Source organism: Sporisorium graminicola, chromosome SGRAM_22 (genome assembly GCF_005498985.1).
Source record: "Sporisorium graminicola strain CBS 10092 chromosome SGRAM_22, whole genome shotgun sequence".
Taxonomy (NCBI): Eukaryota; Fungi; Basidiomycota; class Ustilaginomycetes; order Ustilaginales; family Ustilaginaceae; genus Sporisorium; species Sporisorium graminicola.
Genome location: NC_043731.1, coordinates 693,754 through 715,231, shown reverse-complemented (window position 1 = coordinate 715,231; position 21,478 = coordinate 693,754). Strand labels below are relative to the sequence as shown.

Sequence of the window (21,478 nt, the reverse complement as noted above, 5' to 3'; positions counted from 1 at the left end):
TGGGGCGGGGTCTTCAGAAGCTGAGTCGGCCCGGTGAGGTAATCCGACATCCGAGTCAACACCTCTCCCGCTGTTTCAAGGGTCCTCCGAAGCGTCGATCGCCTAAGGAAATTGCGCATTTTCTTCCGAGTTTCTGATGTCGTGGAAATACTTGGACTCTGTGGAGCTGCCCGCATTCCGCGTGTCAGCCGGACTTGCTGAACCGAATCCAGAAGTCGATCTCACCAATACGAGCATTCGCTGCCTTCTCACGTTACAAGAAAACTGGCGACACAACTGCGAGGTGCAAAGCGGCAAAGGAATTGTCCAAGTCTATAGAAACATAAAAGAAGCATACGAAAACAAACAAGCCGTCGGGATCAACGGTACCCCAACCTCGGACTGAGCAGTTCCTCCGCTTCATCGTCGTCGCTGCTTCCCTTGCTGCCGTTCGATTTACTTGCTGAGCGCGGCTTGATCTTGGGATACCCCTTGGACTTGCTGCGAGAACTACCGCGCGGGTCGCCATCAGCCACACTCGACGCAACCGCACGGATGGAATACTCGTCATCCTCCGTCTCTGGCGTCGCATCGGGCGAGGACGAGTAAGCGAGATTGGGCTGCTCCCACATATTGCGGATGTCCGGGGCCCCGTCCGATCGCGGGATGGTCGGTGACAACGGCGAGTGTTGTCGCGGCGCATACGGGTCCACATACGCATTTGAACGCTGCGCCTGCTGCGAATCCGCACTGCCCTGATCAGACGCTTCCGTGCTGCGGCCGCTGCCGTTGGAAGTCTCCTTGATCGAGTGCAACGGGCTGTGCAGTGCGCCAAACTGCGTGACCGGAGGTGCCTCGCCAGCGTGATGGCCATGCGGCGAGTCGGCACCAGGCTCAAACGAAATGGCGGTGTTCCTCCGGCTAGGCGTTCGCGGCACGGCCAAGCCGCCGCCAGAGCTGTCAAGGTGCATGCCGGGTGGAGAAAGCGGCGTATCTTGCAACTGATACCGCTCGATCTGTCCCGCACCATGCGTGGTGAGAGGCAAGTTGTTGCGGCTTCGAAGCGTGTACTCGTCGGCGGCACTGTGATGTCGCCACGAGCTAGCCGAGCTGAGACGGCGCGAGCTGCGAGCACGGATCATAGACCCAACAATGCCCATACCGCCTCGCACCGTGTCCAGTCCCGGATCTTCGTAGGCCGAAGATTCGGCCTTCTCGCCTCCATGAGAGATGACCGAGTGACTGGCACGCATTAAGAGCGTCGTGTCGCGATCCAGCCCGGGCTTGTCCTGTAGCTCTTCCGGATCGATCTTGCTCAACTGCAGCAAGACGATACCAGCACAAATGACCAGGAAGCCCATGACGAGCGTGATAATGTCGACGACAGTTGCGTTGAGTCCTTGCTGCAGGATGATCGATGTGATCAGGGTCGCGCCTGTGAAGATGACATAGTACGTCGGCGTGACCGTCGCAGTGTTGAACAGCTCGAGCGCCTTGTTGAGGTAGTTGATCTCGACCAGCAGAGTGACAACGACAAACCCGAGCAGGAAGTAGATGAACCAGTGCTTGAACTGGTTCTGACCTCGAATCGAGAGCAGGATGGCGGATCCAAGGCCCGAGGTTACGCTGACGCTGAGGCCGCCGATAAGACTGCAAACAGTGATGTAGATCATCATGTTTTGCTTGCCATACTTGGGCGCGAACACAAAGATGAGCACCAACGAGGCAACAATGCAAACGCCGGCCCACGTGAGGAATCCTGGTGCAAGGAAGAGCTTCTGGAACTCGACGATCTTGCCGCCGACGTGCGATGTAGGTGCGTTGAGTGCGATAATGACCGAGCCGACAATGCAGAGGAAGCAGCCCACCTTTCCGAACAGCGTGAGCTTCTCCTTGAGAAAGATAGACGAGAGCACTGCGCAAATGACGACGGAAAGAGCGCCGAGCGGCGTCACCAGGACCGCGTCGGCGAAGGCGTAGGCAACAAAGTTGAAGATCTCGCCAAAGACCATGACGATCATGCCGGTCCACCACATGGGTGATTTCAGGTAGGCATGACCCTCGCCAGCTGCCGTCTCGTACTTTTTCTGTGCCGCAAGCAAGCCCTTCTTCTTGAAGACAAACGAAGAACCGATGAGCAAGCCGGAACCGACGGCTAGAGCAAGACCGATATATTTGAAGGCCGGTGGGTTGGACTCGTTGCCAGAGGCGATGGCGCTTTCGGAGGTGAGGGCTGCGGATGCGGATGCGATGGCTTTAGACAGCGAATGCACTGCCGAAGAGGCCGAGGCTTTGGCGGCGTCTGAAGCATCGAGCGAGGAAGTGGCTGCCGAAGTGGCAGTTTGCGTTATGGTTGCGACTGTGGAGGACATTGTGATCGAGGAGAGCTAGAGCGCGATGGCTCTGCTTTGTAAGCTGGGATCGAGATGATTATACGACGTCGTGAGAATGGTTTTGCCGATGCTGAGTGCGGACCGGTGGGTTGAAGACGGGGGCAGATACGTGCAAGATTCGGCCAGCGAGTCGAGCAAAGTGAGAACAGCGGTGGTGGTTTGAGGGTAACGATCTAGGTGGATGCAGCGTCAGAGGAGTTCCGAGTGGATGGTGCGGAAGTGACGTCGGTCGGTGCCGTGGTAGCCGTGTCGTCGAGTCTTCCGGAGGCAGGCGGTCGAGTGAGACCAACAGGTCGGATCGGATCGAGATTGCCGTAGATTTGTGCAAATGAAATGTCGCGCGAGACGGTTTGCATTCGAAGCACCCGATGAGCAAGGACGCGATCGTGAACAAAGTGGCCCAAATGAATCACAAGGCAATCAAGGCGACCCTCTGTGAGCTAAGGGGGGAGCTTGAGGGGTGGAGATGGTGGTAAAGAGGGTCGACCGCCGATCAAAGGTGAGCAAGGAGCTTGATTTGAAGGTGTTGGTTCCTCGCTCGCCTATCGAGCATGGTGAGAAGCGACATAGGGGCACCAGAGGAGACAAGCCAGGAAATTGAAATTGATTTTCTATCGCTGCCGTGCTTTATGCAACGCAACCCCGCGTGTCTCTGTCCCTCTCTCTGTACTCACCGCCTTTCTAAAGCTTTTTTTAGGCAATTGGACGCGTGCGCTGCTGCTGCAACAAAGCTGTGCAGAAAAGAAACCATGCACACCCTCTTTTTTGTTCGATGCGTCTGTCTGCATGCCGCTCGGCCTCGCCGTGTGAGTCTTAACTAAGTGGGTTTGCTGCGTCTTGTCGGCAACCCACTTTGGCTGCATGCGCGTTGCACGGGCGGGGCTGGAACGCTTATCCTGGAGTCGGCTCTCTCCGCCACTTCGATACACTGTTTCGAGTCAATCGAACCAGAAGACGTGTGTGAAGGCGCAAGCGAGCAATCAACGGGTGCGATCTAGAACACTGCGCCGAAGGAAGGCCGCCTTGGTTCGCGGGAGTGGCAGGTGAATCGAGCCAGAGAAACCTCTTGGCGCCTCCTATACCAGTGCCGGTCCCTTCTCTTTCTTCTTCCCTCTACGCGGAATAGATCAAGTGAAAGCAAGACACAGGGGCTTGCCTTGTCATGAAGCATCTCGAACCGCTCATGCTGTTTCATCGGACAGCGTCTTGCCGAAGACTTGGCGGTCAAGCAGGCGGACATGGAGGTAGACGTGCACCGCCATTTCCTCGCTCAACCTGCCAGCAGCGAAGCTAAGTTCACGCGGAAAAACGTGGGGCGGGGAGGAGTGGATCGAAATCGCGATACAGACACCGTAGGGCCCCGATGTTCAAACTATCCCACAAGCCCGCTAACGGTCGGTCTAACAAGCCGAGTTTTCGAAAGTCAGGCTTGAACGCAGACGTGAATCATTGTGCATGCGCCTATGACAGTCGGAGCTTGACCGCGGCTAAAGTTGGCAACTCACTCCAAAACGTCCCTATTCATCTGTCATCGGCCACATCCACCTTGTCAGATGAAAGCGTGTCGAGGACGATTGAATACAAGAGGTAGCTGCGTGCTGAATGCCATAGCGCATAATGTCGAGGTTGACGATAAAAGCGGTGAAATGCTTGGTCAAGACGGGAGAGGTCAAAAAAGAGTCGCAATTTCTTGCACGATTGCGGGCTGAAATGGCGAGATGAGCCGCCCGTTTTGCCGACCTTCCCGTCCCGGCCCTGGTGTAGCCGCCTGTTCCGCCATCTACGAAAGAACGAACGAATCGCAAAAGTTTTGTGATTTTGTGTGGCTATCCGTTGTTTGTTGTTCCTGACCAGTAAAGTGTGCGCTTGAGTTCTTTGGCGCGACGGTTCGATGATGCAGAAGCAGAAGGAGAGAACGACGAAAGCAAGGACGGGATATCTCCGGATTTTACGGACGCCGCAGTAGACGACAGGTCTCACTGTGAAATTTGACACACGGACCATGTGCCTCGCCATCTTCCAGAAGCGCTGTTGATCCTTGATGCTCGTGGGCACGTCAACCGGCTACTGTACATTTGGTCAGGCACGCTGTGTCGTTGCGATCGCTCGTCTGTGTGCCTCTCTCCCAACCACCACCTCCATCAACGTCGCCCCAAAACCAATTTTCGCGATGTCATCCCAACAACCTCTGCCCATCGTCATCTGGGTGCACCCGCGCTCGTGCTCCACCGCCTTTGAGCGCTCGCTCATGCAGCGACCCGACACGGTCGTCTTCCACGAGCCCATCGGTGACCCTTTCTACCTCGGCAGGGACCGCCCCTGCCGTCGATTCGACGACGAACATGCCAAGGCATCGGGCAACTACGACTTGACCGTCACCCAGGTGCTGGAAAAGGTGCTCAACCCGACCAAGGAGGATCTCGCCAAGAACAAGTCGTGGCCGCCCAAGTACATTTTCCTCAAGGACATGGGGCAGTGCTTGTTCCCCGCCGACCTGCTTCACCAGCTGCACCCCGATTCCAAGGTGTTCCCCGCCCCGGCCAACGCGAGCAGTTCCAAGCCATTTGACATCAACGCGCCCGTCATCGAGAACCCCACCACGGTGCCCACATCCGTTCTCAAACGATTCAGACACTCGTTCCTCATCCGCACCCCCGAAAAGTCCATCCCGAGCTACTGGAAGTGCGTCCAGGAGGGCGCTTCCGGCTGGGAGTTCTGGGACCAAGCCGATGCCGGCTACGTCGAACTCAAGATCCTCTACGACTGGATCTCTAACCCGAACTCGACGTTCAACACCGAGTCCGGCGACGAACACGCCGTGGAGCAACCGCAGCCCCCACCCCTCCTCGATGCCTCGACGCTGCTCGCACACCCGGACCACGCCATCAAGAGCTATTGCGAGGCTATGGGCATTCCCTTTGCACCAGAGATGCTCAGCTGGGACTCGGGTCCCGTCGACGAGTGGGCCAAGTGGGGTGGCTACCACAACGCAGCCGAGAACTCGACCGGGTTCAAGAAGGATGCTCCCGCTGCCGCCGACAAGCCCAAGCCCAAGATTGCCGAGCATCTCCAGGGCGCCGTCGACGCGTGCAACGGCCCGTACCGGTACTTGCTCTCGAAAGCGACCATTCGTTCGCCCTGATCCCGTACCAGCCGAGCAGCCTCCAGCCTGTATAGCATGATCTCACGTCACAGACAGTCGCGCGCATAGCGCTGTTCGATTCGCTCATGTCCGAGTGTGTGTTAAGTTTTGTCTGATTCCTTCCGTTACAAGCGACAGTGTGTATGGTGAGAGATCTATGTGAGCCACATCACTGCTTGGCAACATGCCCATACTCTTGCAAGAACCACGCTAGGAACGCAGTCCACCTCGCATCCCAGTCCTGAAACATCCTCTGCTTAGTCGCCTCGTCGACCAGTGTGTACTTGATCGACCTGCGCGCCAGCGCGGCAAGCGACACGAGCGAGGTAGCTTTCGAGCTGATGACGAGCTGATAAAAGTCATACGACAAGCCAAAGTTCTCAAAGATACTCGGGTCGTCGGAGGACAGCGCTACGGGGACGTTCCTATTGAGCAGAGCGAGCAGGCTCGGGTGCGAGCAGATGGAAGACGTGTAGCCGAGCACCTGGTTCGAGATGGGGCAGATTTCGAGGCAGATATCGCGCTCCTTGACCATATCTGTCAGGATCGGATGGCGGGCAAGCGAGACACCGTGTCCGATGCGCTTTGTGCCCAGCAGCAGCGCATCGTACAGGTTGAGATCTGCATCCCCGCCGTCTTCGAGCGTCTCCCCCGCATGGAAGACAAATGGAATCTCTACGCCTTCCTCCTTGCATCGCTGCTGGAATCGCAGCAGCTCCGGGATGTACACTTTGAGCGGCAACAGCGGGTCCTCGTGCCCAACCAGGTCGAAGCCGACAATCCACTCTGGAAACTTCTTCTTGAGCATGATGCAGTCTTCGAGATACCAGCGCAGCCTTTCGTTGTCGACGAAGCGCACCGTGGTGTAGATGATCTTTGCATCGACAAAGCTGCCGTCGGTGATCTCACTCTTGACCTCATTGACGGCCTCGATGAAGATTCGCACCCACGCCTCGTGATCCAGATCGGGAGTGCCGTCCTGGCGCACCATGAACTCGGTGAGAAAGTTGATGCGTGTTTCGGTGTAGGAGATGCCATCTCGTGCGTGCGAGCGGAGTAGCTCCTTGGTGTAGGCTTTCAGCGTGGGCTCATATCCGATTAGACCCGCAATGACGCCGAAGGTAGACTGGAACTTGGCCCACGCCTGCTTGCTGTTGGTGATGGCGGGGACGGCCGAGTGCGGTGTCAAGGTCATGAGAGCGTGTGCATATGCATCGAAGGCGAGGCCCGAGTCGGAGCTGGCAGCTCTGTGTGTGGTATCTCCGTTCGGCTGTGCCCGTGGTTCCAGTGAGTAGGGGTGAGGGTATGGGAACGACTCGCGAGCGTGGCTGAAGCTGACCCAGGTTCCTGGCAAATACTCTTCCGAATAGATGCTCGTCTTTGACCGCTCCGCCCCCTCCGGCAAAACCAAGAACTCGACCGTCGCCTTCCACAGCGACTCGGGCGTCGACAGTGGCACATCCGTCTTCATCGCCATACCCGGCGTCTTCTTGGCATGTTCCAGCAAGAATTTGGTATCCACCGTACCGTCAAAATGGCAATGCAGAAGCGCACCTTTGGGCATACGCTGCACGGCGTTCCACACCTCGGACGGTTGTCCCAGTCCGTTCTTCCTCGCTCCGTAGAAGTCCATGCCCGCGAAAGCGACGAGATCACCTTGCTTCTCCCATGTCGACAGCACTTCGGCGTCGCGCAAACGGGTGAAAATGGTGTTGGCGCGCGCTTCGTCGGCGGTCATGTTGGACAGGGCGGCATGGTCGTATCGGAAAGCAGCCTCTTTAGCTTTGAGCGCCTCCACTGCCTGCAGATGCGCCTGCACCTGCGAGGATGACGCCATAGTCTATCGTTTATAGAGGGTCTGAGAAGAGGGTGAAGAGATGATAATACGAGCGCAAGGTGCAACGACGAGCCTGAAGGATTGTGTCGCGTGAGCGCGGATGCTCGGAAGCCGAGAAGCTTTCGAGAATTTTGCTGTGAAGCTCGATTTTCTGGCCGAACTGAATTGTCTCTCCAACACGGCACAACTCAGCGGACGGCTATGTAGCTCACGCGTCAATCAAGCCTTCGTCACGAGATAAGACGAGGAGCATGCCACACGATGCGAGGAACGGCGACTGGTTTCACGGGTCAGAAATATCTGCGTCTTACATGATGCTGAACTACTGAATTTAACTACTGGAACGAAGGCGCTTTGGGATGCTTGACCCAGTCAAGGTGACCGCCGTGAGCGAGGAAACCCATCTGCGTCTCGCCCGTGAGGTGCGGGTCTTCGCGGATCATGTTGAGCGGGAAACCGATATCGAAAGGAGCGGTCGCCTCGATTGTCTTGATCTGCTCGTCGCTGAGCACGGTGCCGATGGCTTTGACGTTGTCCTCGAGGTGCGAGACCTTGGTTCCACCTACGATAGGGAAGACGTAAGGGTACTTGGAGAGCACGTATGCCAGAGCAACGCCGGTGATGCTCAGACCACCGAGCTCTTCTTGACCAAGCTTGTAGAGCACCGCAGAGATCTTCTTCTCCTCATCCGTGAGTGCTCCTCCGCCGCCACGAAGGGGTCCCTGGGTCTTTTCTCGTTCGGCGACCTGTTCCGGAGTCTTGAAACGGCCTTGTCCCAGAGCACCCCAGGGAGCAAGCGCCATACCAAACTCGCGCGCCATGGGAATGATCTCGCGCTCAAAGTCGCGGTCCTTCGCATTCCACTTGCCCTGGTACACAACAAACTGCGCCAGGTTGTGCGCGCGAGCATACGTGTTGGCAGCAGAAACCACCCAAGCAGGCATATCGCTCGCACCGAGATACAAAACCTTGCCCGAAACCACGAGCTGGTTGAGCGCCTGCATCATCTCCTCAATGCTGGTGGACCAGTCATACCAGTGGATGTACATGATGTCGATGTAGTCGGTGCGCAGCTTCTTGAGCGAATCGCGCGTCGAGACAAAGATCGACTTGGCCGAGTTGCCGACAAAGTTGGTGCCGATGTGCGTGCCCTGTTCGCGCGCCTTGTAGGGCGAGGTAGCTTTCGTGGCAAGCACGATCTCGTCGCGAATGTTGCGCGTCTCCATCCATTCACCGATGAACCTTTCACTCTGACCGTTGGTGTAGACGTTGGCGGTGTCGATAAAGTTGCCGCCGAGCTTGTAGAAGGCGTCAAGCAGCTCAAACGAGCCCTGTTTATCCAGACCGCCCGAGAGCATGTCCTTCCACTCGTCGCCGAGCGACATGCCACCGAGGCACAGCGGCGAGACGCGCACACCCGCTTTGGGCGCCAAGACGCGGTGACGGTCCAGCTTTGAGATGGGTTTTTCTGCGTCGAACATGCCCATTCTGACGGATGTTGTGTGTGGGTGACGAGAAGGCAAGCTACAGGAGGAGGAGAGAAGAGTGAATGGTGCGCTTGTGAGACGAACCAGCCGCCTGGGAGCCAGTCCTTATATGTCTCTCGAAGACGAGCTGACGCCGGTGACAACCTCCACCATATCTTTGAGGTGGAGTAAGCACCGACACTGTCGCGGAGAACCCCCTTCCGAGACAGACTATAAAGGTGCTCGGCAGTCATCACACCAGTCGCACACAAGCTGAATCGCGGTCGTCGCCGTCTCCACGCAGTGCCCCGCAATCGAAAAGCTGAGTTCAGTCCGTTGCTCAACCGCCATCATGTGAATCGACGACAAGGGACCTCCAGGCAACACACAAGCCGTCGAGGAGTCGGTCTCGACGGCAGTCCGTGCGCCTCGATAGCGGCCAGCGACGAACAGAAGGCGCTTAAACCCGATTATGATGGATGCGCGCCAGACGAAGCGGAGCTAGAACACTTTCCGCGGTCAAGATGTCCAGAAGCGTTAAGCTTCGGCTACAACCTTTGCCTCCGTAGTCCATGGCAAGATCAGCAAGGCTGTCATCTCAGGAAGATGGCCGGGCGGTGCTTCTTTGCAGCTTTCCCGCGGACGAACCGAGAGTTCGTCTTGGCGCCTGCCTCCACCTCCACGCTCTTCTCTGTTAGAAGATCTCCGATGAGAGTCCGCACATTACCGAATCGAGAATCGGGGAATCGGCACCAATCGCCACGGGCTCGCAACTTGGCGGTTCATCGTCATCGAGCGTCGAGCTCGCGTCGGACTGCAGAATCGCAGCGGGTCAACCGCAGCCGTATCCGCCTCCACTCGACCAAGTCGTCGCTTGCCTTTGCACCAAATTTAGATTTTCGCTGACCGAGGCCTTGGCAAGTCAAACCAATCCAGCCGTCTCGTATCGTCTTTGCGCACAACTCATCCATCCTACCCATCATCAGATCCTACCAACGCACGTCCAGCGGATCCTCTATTGATTCGCGTATCGTGCCAATAGTGCAAGCCAATGCCCAGCAGCAACATCTCCAACCAACAACAACAGCCGCCGCCGCAGCCAGACTACATCTACCGTCCCGAGGACCCAGAGTATTCTGATCAGTTCGGAGCGGATCGCCAGCCCCTTTCGTCTTCCAACAACGCAAACTCGGGCCTCTCTCAACGATACCATCAGCTGTCGACCAACATGGAGGCCAACGAGGTCAAGACGCTCACGCGCATGCAGATCCTCACGCCGCTCTCGGTGCTCTTGCAGATGGGCGTGATGATTCTGTGCGGGTCCAAGCTGATCAAGCCTAACTTGCAGCAGGTGTCTCGTCGTCACCCAACCTACTTGTCCCCGCAGGACTCGTTTGTGCTGTTCTACTGGGCCATTCTCTATGTATTGCTGATTGGGTTTTCGGTCTTCTTGCTGCTCAGTCGCACGCCGGAGACCAAAAAGGCGCTCGTACACGGCGTCAGCACCCGCCTCGCCCTCGCCAACTACCTCATGGTGCTTTGGGTCATCTTTTGGGTCCTCGACCGCCATTCGACGTTCATCCTCGGGACCGCAACGCTTGGCGTTATCGCGCTGATCCTCCTCTTCAACGCGCTGATTTTGGCAGTGCGATACCCGCCATCCCCTAAGCACCCGCTCGACTGGCTTTTCATTCATGTGCCCATCAAGATGTTCCTGGTCATTACGATCCAGTACGACCTGTGGCAGCAGCTGTTCCTGGCGCTTGGCTGGGATTACGGCACTGGTGGCCACAAGGCGCTGCTGCAAAGCCTCTGGTACGCCTTTGGCATCGTTACGGGTCTGGGTGCTTTTTCGGCTCTGTGGATCTTCGCCACTGCGGATCTCACCTGGGCTGCTGCGGGCATTTATCTCAACCTCGGCCTGCTGTGGCACAAGCACTTCAGCCTGATTGGCGGCAGAGACGATGGCGAGCCGCGTCCCGCTCCGTTGACGGCTGCGATCATCTTAAGCATCTCGCTGCAGGCGGTGGCATTGCTGGCGGGCATCGCGTGGAAGAGGGTCAAGGCTCGACAGGAGGGACGCATCGCTTTGCCCTTAACGCCCGAGGAGGAGGCGGCTGCCTACCGTGCCGAGGCTGAGCGCAGTGCTCGTGCCGCTGCGGCTGCCGGCCCGTCGTCGACTGCGAACGAGGCGGCCCCGGCAGCAGGTGCGCATCCGACCACTGCCAAGCAGAACAAGATCGTCGATGTCGCCGATGAGGAGGCGGCGGCTGAATCGAGCGGTGCCACAGTGACCCCGACCAAGGTGACGAGGAAGCTGGGCGGTGCGGGAGGAAGCGCGAACGGCAGCCCGACCAAGAAGAAGTGAGACACTGTTGACGTTGCTGGTGTTGCATTCTGTTTCTAACTCAACCTTTCTGTACATACCATGCGGACCGCGCTCGTGAATTTCAAAACATGTGGAAACGTGTTGCAATGCTGTCTCTGTTCTAGTGTCTGTTGTCTACGGTGTGCTCGCCTTGCTGTGCTTCTCTTTACCCGAAGCGGGCTTGCGCACCATGAGCAAATTCCACACCCTCAGACCTCTATGGTGATGATGGTGCGCTGCGCCCTTTGCCTCGCCCTGCGGATCGGCGGTCTGACCGGTCGGATCGGTGCTCGTCTCGGTGTCAACTTGCGGATCCTCTTCGGCACGCAGGTGTGCGCGCACCGTCCGGTCTTCTGCACCCCAGAAGCGCGATTTGCGCTGGATGCCGTACGCGCGCGCGCGGATCTGCAGCGATCTGCGCAGCAGCACGAGCGCGTCGTCTGTATCGCGTCTGCCTGCGATTGCGGCCGGCGGTGGCGTCTCGCCGATGAGCTCGGCGGGGGAAACGTCGACGAGCCAGGACCACTTCTCGCGACACTTGTCCGCGCCTCGAGCGATGTCCGCCGCGCTGACGCCGAGCCCTTTGGCGCTGGATCCTGAGCCGACGTGGGTGACGCGCGGCGAGGTGGCTTGCTGCGTCAGGGCGGCTCGTTTGCGCTGCAGCTCTGGTAGGTCGAGCAGGCCTTGGGCGTGGGCTTCTTCGATCATCTTTTGCGCCGTCTTTTCGTTCTTGGCTCGCTGCTTCTCGACGCGGCGCGCAGTTTTGGCGAATCGCTTGGCCCACTGCTTCTGTCCAGTTAGGTAGCGTTCGACCGGTCCCTCTTTGATGCACCCGATCTCATCCGGTGGCACCTGGAGCGCTTGCAGCTCGGTCTCGGGCTCCAAGGGTCGTAGATAGCCACGCACGTCGACGCGTTCGCGGATCATGAACGACTGGAATGACGGTCGCAACAGGGGTACTTGACCGGCGTATTCGTTCGCCACGTCGGCAGTCGCATGTCGCGTCGAAGGGTCGGAAGATGCGTGGGAGCTGCTGCCGGATGGGTTGCCGTGCAGCGTGTCGCTGAGCACCTTGGACATGGATCGGTGTCGTGACTTGGTGCTATTGGCGGGTGTGGTGTTTGGTGTGGAGGATGCAGGGGCAGCTTCAGCTGCAGGGCCGTCGTTGGACGATTCGACGGCGGACATGGGCTCTGGCTCGTCACGAATCGCCGTAGTCGAGGGAAGACCTCCGGTGCTGCTCGCCGATCCATTTTTGCCTCGCTCCATATTGGTCGTCGACCTTGATGAGCTCTGCAGGCTCGACGCCAACGGTGGCGAAGCCACCTCGCCACCGACATTGTCGCTCACCCCGTCATCACCCTCAAATTCATCCGAGTCTTCCCCGCCTTCCTCACCCTCCTCTCTCCCACCGCCTGTCGCGCCCTCAACAGCCTCCGGAAAGGGATTCTTGATATTTGTAGGAGCTCCGGTGACGTGTTTCACGAACGATGCTACCGCTCTATACGCGAACCGCGACTGCGAAGTAAACGCAAATGCCGTCAACACATGACACATCTGATCGTAGATCTGTAGATGCACCTTGGTCGGTTGCGAGTCAAACTTCTCCGCCGTCTCGCGGTTGCGCGAGAAATGGTCGAGCAGGTCTTTGCGCAGAGGATAACGGTGTGGGTGGGCAGCGCGGTGTGCCAGGTAGGTGATCTCGTCGCGTAGCACTTCGGCATCGCCGGCAAGGATGTAGAGCGGAGGAAGTCCGCCAAGCGAGCCACTAAGGACGGCCGAGCAGAGCGGATGGGTGAGCTGGTCATTGGTGGCGTACAGCTGAATCTGCTCGCGCAACTCGATAGCTTCCTTGTTGGGGTCGGGGTGTGGAACGGTGATTGGGTCAGACCAGAGCAGATCCAGTGGCTCAGGCACTCCCTTCTTGTGAGCATTCTGCGTTTTCGCAGCCTTTGTGGCCTCGCCAGCTCTGCTGCCTGACGACTGCAGATTGTTGTCGTCGTGACTCTTTCGCGCTGCTGGCTCCGTGTCATCATTCGCCTCGCCATCTTCATCGACACCCACCGGAACTTTCCGTCTTGGTCCCTCATCGTCCGTCTTGTCTGAGCCATGCTTTCCCTCCTTGACCGGCTTCATGGCATTGATGGGCCATAGCGTCGACGGCTTGTGGATAAAGCCATAAGGCGGGATGATGTCTGTCGCCGTGTTCTGCAGGATGGACGGGAAGGAATGCGTCAGATCGCACCAGGGCGAGATGAGCACGGCGCCAGCGGGTGCAGGCAGGCCCATATCTCGAATGATCGTCAACAGGGCCAGTGTGAGTCCACCTCCTGCACTGTCGCCTGCGATGACGAGCTTCTTGGGATCCACCGGTTTGTGCTTTGCGCCTTTGGGTGGGTAGAGCAGGTACAAGTACGAGGCGACGGCATCTTGAAGCGCACAAGGCCAAGGATACTGGGGGGCCTTGCGATAGACGGGCGCAAAACATTTGCCTCCAAACTTGCGCGCATAGCGAACAATCTGATACCGATGCGTGGCTAGCGAGCCGAAGTAGTATCCGCCGCCGTGGAAATAGAGCATGACGCGTTGGAGACGGTCCAGCTCTTCGGTTTCTGAAGCGTGGTCCTGGGAATCGCTGTCGGAATCCAAGTCGGCAGCGGTATCAAAGGAAGGTTGTGGAACTTCTGCTTCGCTTGAGCCTGTTGTCGAAGCTGCGTCATCAGCGTCGGCTTCCGTTGCGTCTCCTTGACTTGGGGCCCCCTTTGCAGTTCTTTTGAACGATTGCGAGCGACGCTTGAGCCTGGACTCGGTCTTTTGTCGCATGGCTCGGATCTCTGACAAAGCTCGTTCGTGTCGCTTGTTCCTCTTGTGTTTTTGCTTCCTTGCTGCACTGGCCGTCGGCTTGGATGGATTGTGTTGGCCGCCGGCGGCAGTCTGCTGAGCGCGTTTGTCCATGCTCTTCATCTTCTTCCAGTCATCCGACATGGCGATCCACTCCCCCTGCACACCCGGCAGGGGTCTCAGCTGCCACCACTTTTCACCACCCACCAGCTTGGCCAAGTCTTCCGGGCCCAGGTGATCCTGGATGATCTTGGCTGCTCGATCACAGCTCTCCATCGGGATCATGACAGGCAGCGTGGTGGCCCAAGGAATGGGAGGGGCAGGCGCATCGGTGAAGTTCTGCAACGACTCTACAGTATCGCTGGTGCCCAGGTTGATGAAAGCCTTGACAATGTGGAAAGCCTCGTCGAACATGAACTCGTCGGTGGCCTTGGCTCGATTGGTTGGATCAGACGGATCATTGTGTGAGCGTGACCGGACGTTGAGCGAGCGTTTGGCTTTCTTGTAGTAGTGCTTGAAGAAGGTCTTGGTGACGGTCGGCGCCAGATGGACGGCTGTGCCCGCTGTAGTAATGGTCATGGCAAAATGGCACGCTGCCAGGCGCAATCACGTCGATGCAGCCTTTGTAGGGGGTCGTCTGTTGCCTTTGCGTCTCTTCTTGGATGTCGACAAGCGGTGGATGTTGGACAGGAAGACAGAGGGCGATGACGGTCAGCGGCAAGCAAAGGAGATAGATTGACTGGCGGCTGAGGAGTGTGCTTGTCTTGCTCTACCCCCTCGCATGCGAGTACGATCTCGGACGATCAACTGCGACAGCTGCGTGATTTTAGCAGGTATGAACGTGGATTGACCGAATGCTGTACGCTGCAATTGAAATGCACGGCGCTGCAGCCTTGATTTCTGTGTCTGAAATCCAAAAATAAGCCTCCACACTTCTCCCGATCAGGTAACCACAAGCCCGATTTCTACTCAGACGTCCTCGTCTTTGCTTCAGCTAGAACAACATCGTGAGGGCCCTTATGGAGTACACATCTACGAGGCAAGAGGATAGGAACCCAGATCAAGCCTCTGCTGCCCGAAGCGCACCAGCCCGGGGCCGGACAACGGCGTCTTTCGGTTTCGACTTGTCTCTGGCGACTCCTCGAAAGGCGGGGAAACGAGGATATCCGTCCTCGCTGAGCTCAAAGAAGCGGTAGTTGATGATGCTCCCAATGGGTGGCGGATTCTCCCGTTGCGCATCTGACATGCCCGTGCCGACGCGGAAGACAGTGCCGCATGCCATACGAGCGACAAGGGAGCCGGTGCGTCCTTCGTGTCGCCCACTGCCGTCCGCATAGCCAATCACCTCCGCTTCGGCATCGTACCACGATTTGAGTTTGAACAGCGTGTTGCCTCGTCTGCCCTCGTACTTCGATCCGGGTTGGCGGAGCATCAGTCTAATCAGATGCAAGAGAATTGACCATTTTCAGTGACTGCTCTGCTTCGAGTTGTGACCAACTGCATCAAGGCACTCACCCTTCACCGCCTTTGAGCTCAACAGCCTCCATGAGCTCAGTCAGGTGTGATCGACCTTCGCACTTGATGTGCTTGACCAACTTGATTTGCGGACCTTGCAAAGAGTCGATATCGAGCGCTTCGGTAGACCCAAACCGCTTCTCGATCTCCGCCCAGCGTTCTTCCACCGGTCTTGAGCCAATTGAAGGCGAGTCGAAGATCTGAGCGGGCCAAGAACAAAAGAAATGGTAGAGCGCGCGTCAGTACAACCTTGGCATTGAAAGAACATATATCATTCGCCTCACAGCGCATGCTTACCATAAACTTGATGCGATTCCACTCGTTGGAACTCTTTGATTTTCGTCGACAGACATGGGTGTATGCAGAGGGTGTTGTTACACCAGATGGAAATGTTCGGAGAGAGGGCAGGGCCGAGTAGATGTGCGGTCGACGTGACGAGGAGGCGTTCGAAGCCAGCATGGAGGTTGCGGGTACGGAGGGCAGAGTAAGTTCAGAAACGAGCCGATCAGCATTCGCCCTCTGCAGTTTTGCATGATCTGAAGCGCTAGCTCTTGTCCGTTTGACAATCTTGCCACACCTAGGGCAGCGCTTCGAAGCTGAAGTAGGGGCCGACCTGCGTTGAACATGGAACGTACGGCAGCTGTCGGCAGATTGACGACCAAACAAAGCTCGCAGGAACGAAGTTGCCACAGCAAGGCGTGGGCTCTTTTGGTCCTTGGCTTTCGAGCGTCGCTTGTTCTTGCCTAGACTGGCGGAACCAGGCAACGTTGATCGCTTCCATGCTTTCCAGCTGGATGCAAGCGCTCCATCACCCTGTGCGAGCGATAACGTCCTCGGCATGGACAGGGCAAACCTTGCATCACGAAGCCGGTCCTGGCTAGCTACACGTCCGCCCACCTGTTCGCGCAGCCACTGTCGCTCCATCGAGTCGCGTTCTATATAATGGGAAAACGTGCGTATCCGGCCCAATCTTACAGTTGTACGGCAGATTTGCGATGTTTGGTCAAACGTGCCTCGCGCCATCCACAGCTCGCCATCCAGGGTGATGTCCTTGGGCAACCCTGAGAAGAAGAAGCGGAACAAGACAATGAGGCCCTTTGTGAGCTTCGGGGCTTGCGAGGATAAGAAGAATGCTATCGAAACCAACTCACGACTCTTCCACCAAGATGGCGCGTTCCATTCGATCTTCTGACGAGAGTAGAGTCTCTGCCCGTCCCAGAATGCGCGCACACCGTCGAGCTTTTCGCTGGTCCACCAACCTGTGGGATCCATCGCCCTTGATCGAGGCTTGGAAGGATCAGCGTCCAACAGCCAGGGCTTGGCCAGCAACAGAGATACCTGTACAAGAGAGATTGGCATGGGAAGGGAGCGATCAAGGTCAGATACGACGTGAGTCCTGCAAAGAAGAGGAGGAGACCATTGACTCACCTTATCGTCATCGCTGTCGCGTGCAGACTTCTTGCCTCGGCGAGCGCGTTTCGAGGGCGACCTTTGCACATCATCTGGATCAAACCCATAATCGACAGTGTCATCGTCATCGTAGGCTGGTCGGGTATTGCCGGCACCTGTAGAAGAAACGGGATGGACCGACATTGAAGTTGAGGTCACGGGACGATGCGACGGTACGGCTTTCGAAGGAACGAAATCTTCCTCTTCCGTCTCTGTTTCGCTGTCTCCCGCGGCCTGGGGTGCGGATGCGCTACGTGGTGTCGGTTTTGAAGTGTTGACAGGATCCGTGCTGCGCGGGCGTGTCGGTTCATCGATCGGCGTCCTGCTGGGTACCTCGTTCAGGCTGGATCCAGGAGCCTTATTCGAAGACGGTACATCGGGCTGACTCTGTGAGAGCTGTCGAAAGTGATCGTCCAACATGCTCTTGGCATGTGTATGCCGGGCATGGTGACCATCAGATGTTGTTCTGCGGAACTTGGAATGCTCGAAGATGGTACTCTTGGCCTCTTTTGCTAGAGCAATGCGATCATGCTCGTACTGCTCTCCAAGCACGTCCTTGAGGTGCGTGCAGGTCTTGCGCATCTTGTCGCGCTCTGTGCTGAACTTCCAAGCTGGGCACGAGCAGACGTAGTATCCCTCTGCGAAACGTTTCAAGATGAAGGAAGAGGAGGCGGAACCACCGGCTTTGGAGATGTGAAATGCCTGATTGAGAGGGATGACGGTCAAAGGCGTGACCTCCTTACCATCGACGCTGGTTCTGTAGCCGTACTCGTCCTGGCGAATCATCTTGGGTATATGCAGGACAGCTGTCTGCGGATCAATGACGTCCGCCATCAAGACGCTGGTGAGCATTGTCGACATGTTGGCGTGGCGACTCCTACTGCCATTCAAGCAAATGCATCAACCTGAGGAAGATTCCGGACGGAGCGGGAACGGATGTTGTTTGGTGTGAAAGGACAGGAGCAGATCAAGGATTGAACGAAGGGCTGTCGTTGTGGATCTAGCAGCATTCAACGAGCTCGTGCTTACGCGGTCGCATGACAGCACAACTCGCACATTATCGGATGCGGCTGGAACGATCCTTAAGTGATTATAGAGAGGACAGCGGGATGAGATTGGTGATGATGGAAAGAGACAAGCTCGGGTCGACGATTGGGTGGCGTCGAGTGGGAGAGGATCGAGGTTGAATGCAGTCAAGCTCCGATTTGGACCCTGAGAAAGCCAAAAGTCGGAAGAAGCGCGTCTGTCAATGCAAATGGAAATCCCGCATTCCGAGCTTGCATCGCTGCATGTTTGAGCATTCACGCCAGGTGTTGGTCTTCCACTCCTCGCACCCTCATCTCAACGAGCATAGATTATCAAAGCACAATGTCTCTTGGCGACTGTAAGCAGCATCCGGCAACATTGCATTGCAATACAGAAGAGAATCTTCTGTTCGATGCTGACGATGCTTCCTCTTCTCACACACAGGGATTCCCGACGGACTGCTGCCACGATGGCTGCTCGTGGTTGCCGCCATGGCCCATCTCAACGGAGCAAACAACTTCATCAAGCCTAGCTTCAGCGCTAAAGTCTACTCTAGCGCTGGCACCCAGAGTGAGCATTCCAGCAAACGCAGCCACAGCCGAACCATTGCTCATCTCGCTCTTGCTCTCCCTTCATGTCTCTGTCAGTCACCCCCTTGTCCGCCCGACTTTTTGGTGTCTGGAACTTTACATCTGCCATCATTCGAGGCTATGCTGCCTACAACATCCACGACAAGGTGTAAGTTGTTCACCCCTGCTCTCTCAACCCCTTTCGAGGTGGTTCCGTCGTGCCAGATCAACCGCAAAGCTGACCCTTCCCCCCCTCCTTCCTCCTTCTTGTAATCACACAGAGCATACGAGCTCTGCATGTGGTCCTTTGTCATTGCTCTGGCCCACTTCATCTCTGAGACCTTCGTCTACAAGACCGCCAAACTCGGGCCTGGTATCATCAGCCCTCTGATCGTCGCTTGTGAGTTCGTGCGAAGTTGTCACTCCGACCATACTTAGCTCATACTGACTCGTTTTACCCTCATTTGCTCCACCCATTGACAGCTTCGAGCTTGATTGCTATGTATCTTCAATACGGATCCTACCTCAACAAGTCGCAGACCTGGATCTGACCTCGAACATAGCAACGCAATACAAGCCCGAGGCAAGCTAAAATCAACTCATGAAGCACCGCACAATTCTTTTGGGAGTTGTCTCCTGTCAACAGTGCAAGGCAGACAAAGGGACTAAGGGACGATGAGCGAAGTCAAAAGATGCATGCATTGATGTTATGCTAAGGTAGAAAGAAAGTGATATGCGATGTTGAAGAGAGAGAGAGGATCACTAAAGAAACCGGCGAGCATAGTGGGTTGCTCAAGCCGAGGTTGAAACAATAAAGGACGGGCGAAGCCATCCAGAACGAGAAGAAATAGCTCGTCGCCCGGAAAGAGCGGACGTCGTTGTGAAACTTATCACAAGCAGGGCTTAGTTGCCACCCGGCTGAGGCGTGCCGTTGCAGGTCCAGGTGGAATCGCGCTTCTGGTAGCTGCCAACGACCTTGTACGGGTTAAACTGCAGCGTGCTGGCGACGGTCTGACTGCCGCTGTAACCATTCTTGCGCACGATGTTGACAGCTTGAGGGATGACGGTGTCGGCAGTGGCCTTGACTGTCTCGTGGTTGAGAACGATGGCGTGGGTGGGGGCCTTCAGGTTGTTGTACAGGTTGAGACCGGCTTGGACTCCCGCACCGTCAGCGTCGCCAGTGTCGCGGTTCCATCCTACAACGACCAACCCCCATCGGTCGTTGAGGTACTTGATCTGGTCTTGGCGGATCTCGCCGTAGGGAGCTCGCAGGCAGGCAGGCACAGCACCGATGATCTTCCACAGAGCGTCTTCCACCAGCTGCACCTGCTTGTCCAGCTGACGGTTGCTGAGCGTCGAGATGTTCGGGTGGCTCCACGTGTGCGAGCAGATCTGGTGCTTGTGCTCATACGTGTAGCGCAGGCTGTCCACCTGCGCCTGCTCGTAGATGCAGCGGTAGTTGTTGCCGTTGACAAAGAAGGTCGCCTTTTGACCCCCGGCGTTGTCGAGCGTGTTGACAATCTTGTTCTCGTGCAGGTACGGTCCGTCGTCAAATGTCAGAGACAGGCAGCTCTTGGTGGTGCAACGCGTCTGCACACCGCTGATCTGTGCGCCTCTCTTACGGTCCTGGCTATCTCCGACCTGTCGCTCATACAGTGTGTATTCTGAAGCAGGCATCGCGGCCAGTTCGCGACGCACGTTGGGCGAGATGTGGTCCGGGATGCTGCTCATCACGGTGGGCGAAGCAGTGGCTGGAGTGAGCAACGCAGCGCCAAAGGCAGCGCCGGCTGCAAGAATGGTCGAGAATCGCATGTTGAGTTGTTAGGGGGCAAGTCAAAATTGTGGACAGGAAAGTGCACGAGGGAGATGGATGTAGTGGAAGGGGAAGAATCGTTGGTCGAAAGGAAGGGGAAAGGATGAGGAGGGGAAAGGCTAAGACTTCCAAGGATCAGGCTGGTCATATACTTGGTTCACATCGGACGGGGAGCGAAGGACGACCATCGCTGCGAGCGAGGGTCCTTTGCCTTGGTCCCCTTGTAACGAGAGCTCGTGATCCACAATGTGGCACCTTGCTGACCTGGTGCATGGTTCGCTAGCCCCCCCTCTCCCGCCTTTCTTACAAGTAACAACTACTGGATGCAAAAGGTCAACAAGAGTTCTCAAATTTCGGACGAGGACTAACCACACCGTATCAAGGCAAGGCGTGGGTTGGATGAGTGTGGGCAGGCGAGCACAACGATCGTTCTCGTCAACATAAAGCAAGAGGGCAGCTATGCACAAGCAGGTCAGGTGGGTTCTTGGCGTGAGAGGGTCAGCGCAGTGTACAGTGGACTATGAGAGGAAAAACAAGCAGGGCGTGGGTGAGGGAGCTTGGTGGGACGACGTTCGGGTCCTGAGGGGCTTGTTCTCGTCCTTGGGTGCATCACTAGGTGACTTATGGGTGTAAGAGCGAGCAAGTCGAGCGAGAAACGATGCCGCCGGTCGTCGCCCTCGACGCAGTGGGAGTGAAAATTAGAGCGGAGCTCGTGCCTGTCTTCGAGGGATGAAGAGCGAAACCGCCAGATCTTTGCCGGGCGATGCATAACAGGAACGGAGAAGGAGTAGGACCAGTGGCCAACATGCCAAGGCCTAGGGACAAAGGAAGATTCTTCTTACAAGGAAGGGGCAAAGAAGAATACAAGCAGCTCTCTGTCCAATACCACATTGCTGCTTCCATATGGTCGGATCTTTGATTCACGGTCATTGATCCACCCTGTTGTGCGCCAAGTGAGGTCCCAGACGTGGGGTTCCGCAGCATCAAGGACCCCTATTCCCGCAAGGGCGCGCGATCCAGACGCGGTTTCGGGGAAAAGTCGGGAAAGTCGTGAGACAATTTCAGCCCGCACATTGGCAA

At 56.9% G+C, this 21,478-nt stretch overlaps 9 protein-coding genes across 9 annotated transcripts; 3 read left to right on the top strand and 6 right to left on the bottom strand.

Moving 5' to 3' along the window:
• Positions 1-359: 359 nt before the first annotated feature.
• EX895_003877 (uncharacterized protein) lies at positions 360-2,351 on the bottom strand (the record flags this gene model as incomplete). The annotated part of the gene is made up of 1 exon (XM_029884475.1): positions 360-2,351. The coding sequence occupies one exon, from the start codon at positions 2,349-2,351 to the stop codon at positions 360-362; it is 1,992 nt and encodes a 663-aa protein (XP_029739185.1).
• Positions 2,352-4,542: 2,191 nt separating this feature from the next.
• Positions 4,543-5,514, top strand: EX895_003876 (uncharacterized protein; the record flags this gene model as incomplete). Its single annotated transcript, XM_029884474.1, has 1 exon — positions 4,543-5,514. The coding sequence occupies one exon, from the start codon at positions 4,543-4,545 to the stop codon at positions 5,512-5,514; it is 972 nt and encodes a 323-aa protein (XP_029739184.1).
• A 169-nt stretch (positions 5,515-5,683) lies between these two features.
• On the bottom strand, positions 5,684-7,351 carry EX895_003875 (uncharacterized protein; the record flags this gene model as incomplete). The annotated part of the gene is made up of 1 exon (XM_029884473.1): positions 5,684-7,351. One exon carries the CDS (start codon positions 7,349-7,351, stop codon positions 5,684-5,686), a length of 1,668 nt encoding a protein of 555 aa, XP_029739183.1.
• Positions 7,352-7,686: 335 nt separating this feature from the next.
• Positions 7,687-8,838, bottom strand: EX895_003874 (uncharacterized protein; the record flags this gene model as incomplete). Its single annotated transcript, XM_029884472.1, has 1 exon — positions 7,687-8,838. The coding sequence occupies one exon, from the start codon at positions 8,836-8,838 to the stop codon at positions 7,687-7,689; it is 1,152 nt and encodes a 383-aa protein (XP_029739182.1).
• A 1,030-nt stretch (positions 8,839-9,868) lies between these two features.
• On the top strand, positions 9,869-11,185 carry EX895_003873 (uncharacterized protein; the record flags this gene model as incomplete). Its single annotated transcript, XM_029884471.1, has 1 exon — positions 9,869-11,185. The coding sequence occupies one exon, from the start codon at positions 9,869-9,871 to the stop codon at positions 11,183-11,185; it is 1,317 nt and encodes a 438-aa protein (XP_029739181.1).
• Positions 11,186-11,320: 135 nt separating this feature from the next.
• On the bottom strand, positions 11,321-14,605 carry EX895_003872 (uncharacterized protein; the record flags this gene model as incomplete). Its single annotated transcript, XM_029884470.1, has 1 exon — positions 11,321-14,605. One exon carries the CDS (start codon positions 14,603-14,605, stop codon positions 11,321-11,323), a length of 3,285 nt encoding a protein of 1,094 aa, XP_029739180.1.
• Positions 14,606-15,086: 481 nt separating this feature from the next.
• EX895_003871 (uncharacterized protein) lies at positions 15,087-17,851 on the bottom strand (the record flags this gene model as incomplete). The annotated part of the gene is made up of 6 exons (XM_029884469.1): positions 15,087-15,462; positions 15,542-15,741; positions 15,839-15,871; positions 16,517-16,602; positions 16,693-16,879; positions 16,970-17,851. The coding sequence occupies 6 exons, from the start codon at positions 17,849-17,851 to the stop codon at positions 15,087-15,089; spliced, it is 1,764 nt and encodes a 587-aa protein (XP_029739179.1).
• Positions 17,852-18,358: 507 nt separating this feature from the next.
• Positions 18,359-19,136, top strand: EX895_003870 (uncharacterized protein; the record flags this gene model as incomplete). The annotated part of the gene is made up of 5 exons (XM_029884468.1): positions 18,359-18,374; positions 18,461-18,586; positions 18,664-18,754; positions 18,867-18,985; positions 19,069-19,136. The coding sequence occupies 5 exons, from the start codon at positions 18,359-18,361 to the stop codon at positions 19,134-19,136; spliced, it is 420 nt and encodes a 139-aa protein (XP_029739178.1).
• Positions 19,137-19,488: 352 nt separating this feature from the next.
• EX895_003869 (uncharacterized protein) lies at positions 19,489-20,397 on the bottom strand (the record flags this gene model as incomplete). The annotated part of the gene is made up of 1 exon (XM_029884467.1): positions 19,489-20,397. One exon carries the CDS (start codon positions 20,395-20,397, stop codon positions 19,489-19,491), a length of 909 nt encoding a protein of 302 aa, XP_029739177.1.
• Between the last annotated feature and the right edge of the window lie 1,081 nt (positions 20,398-21,478).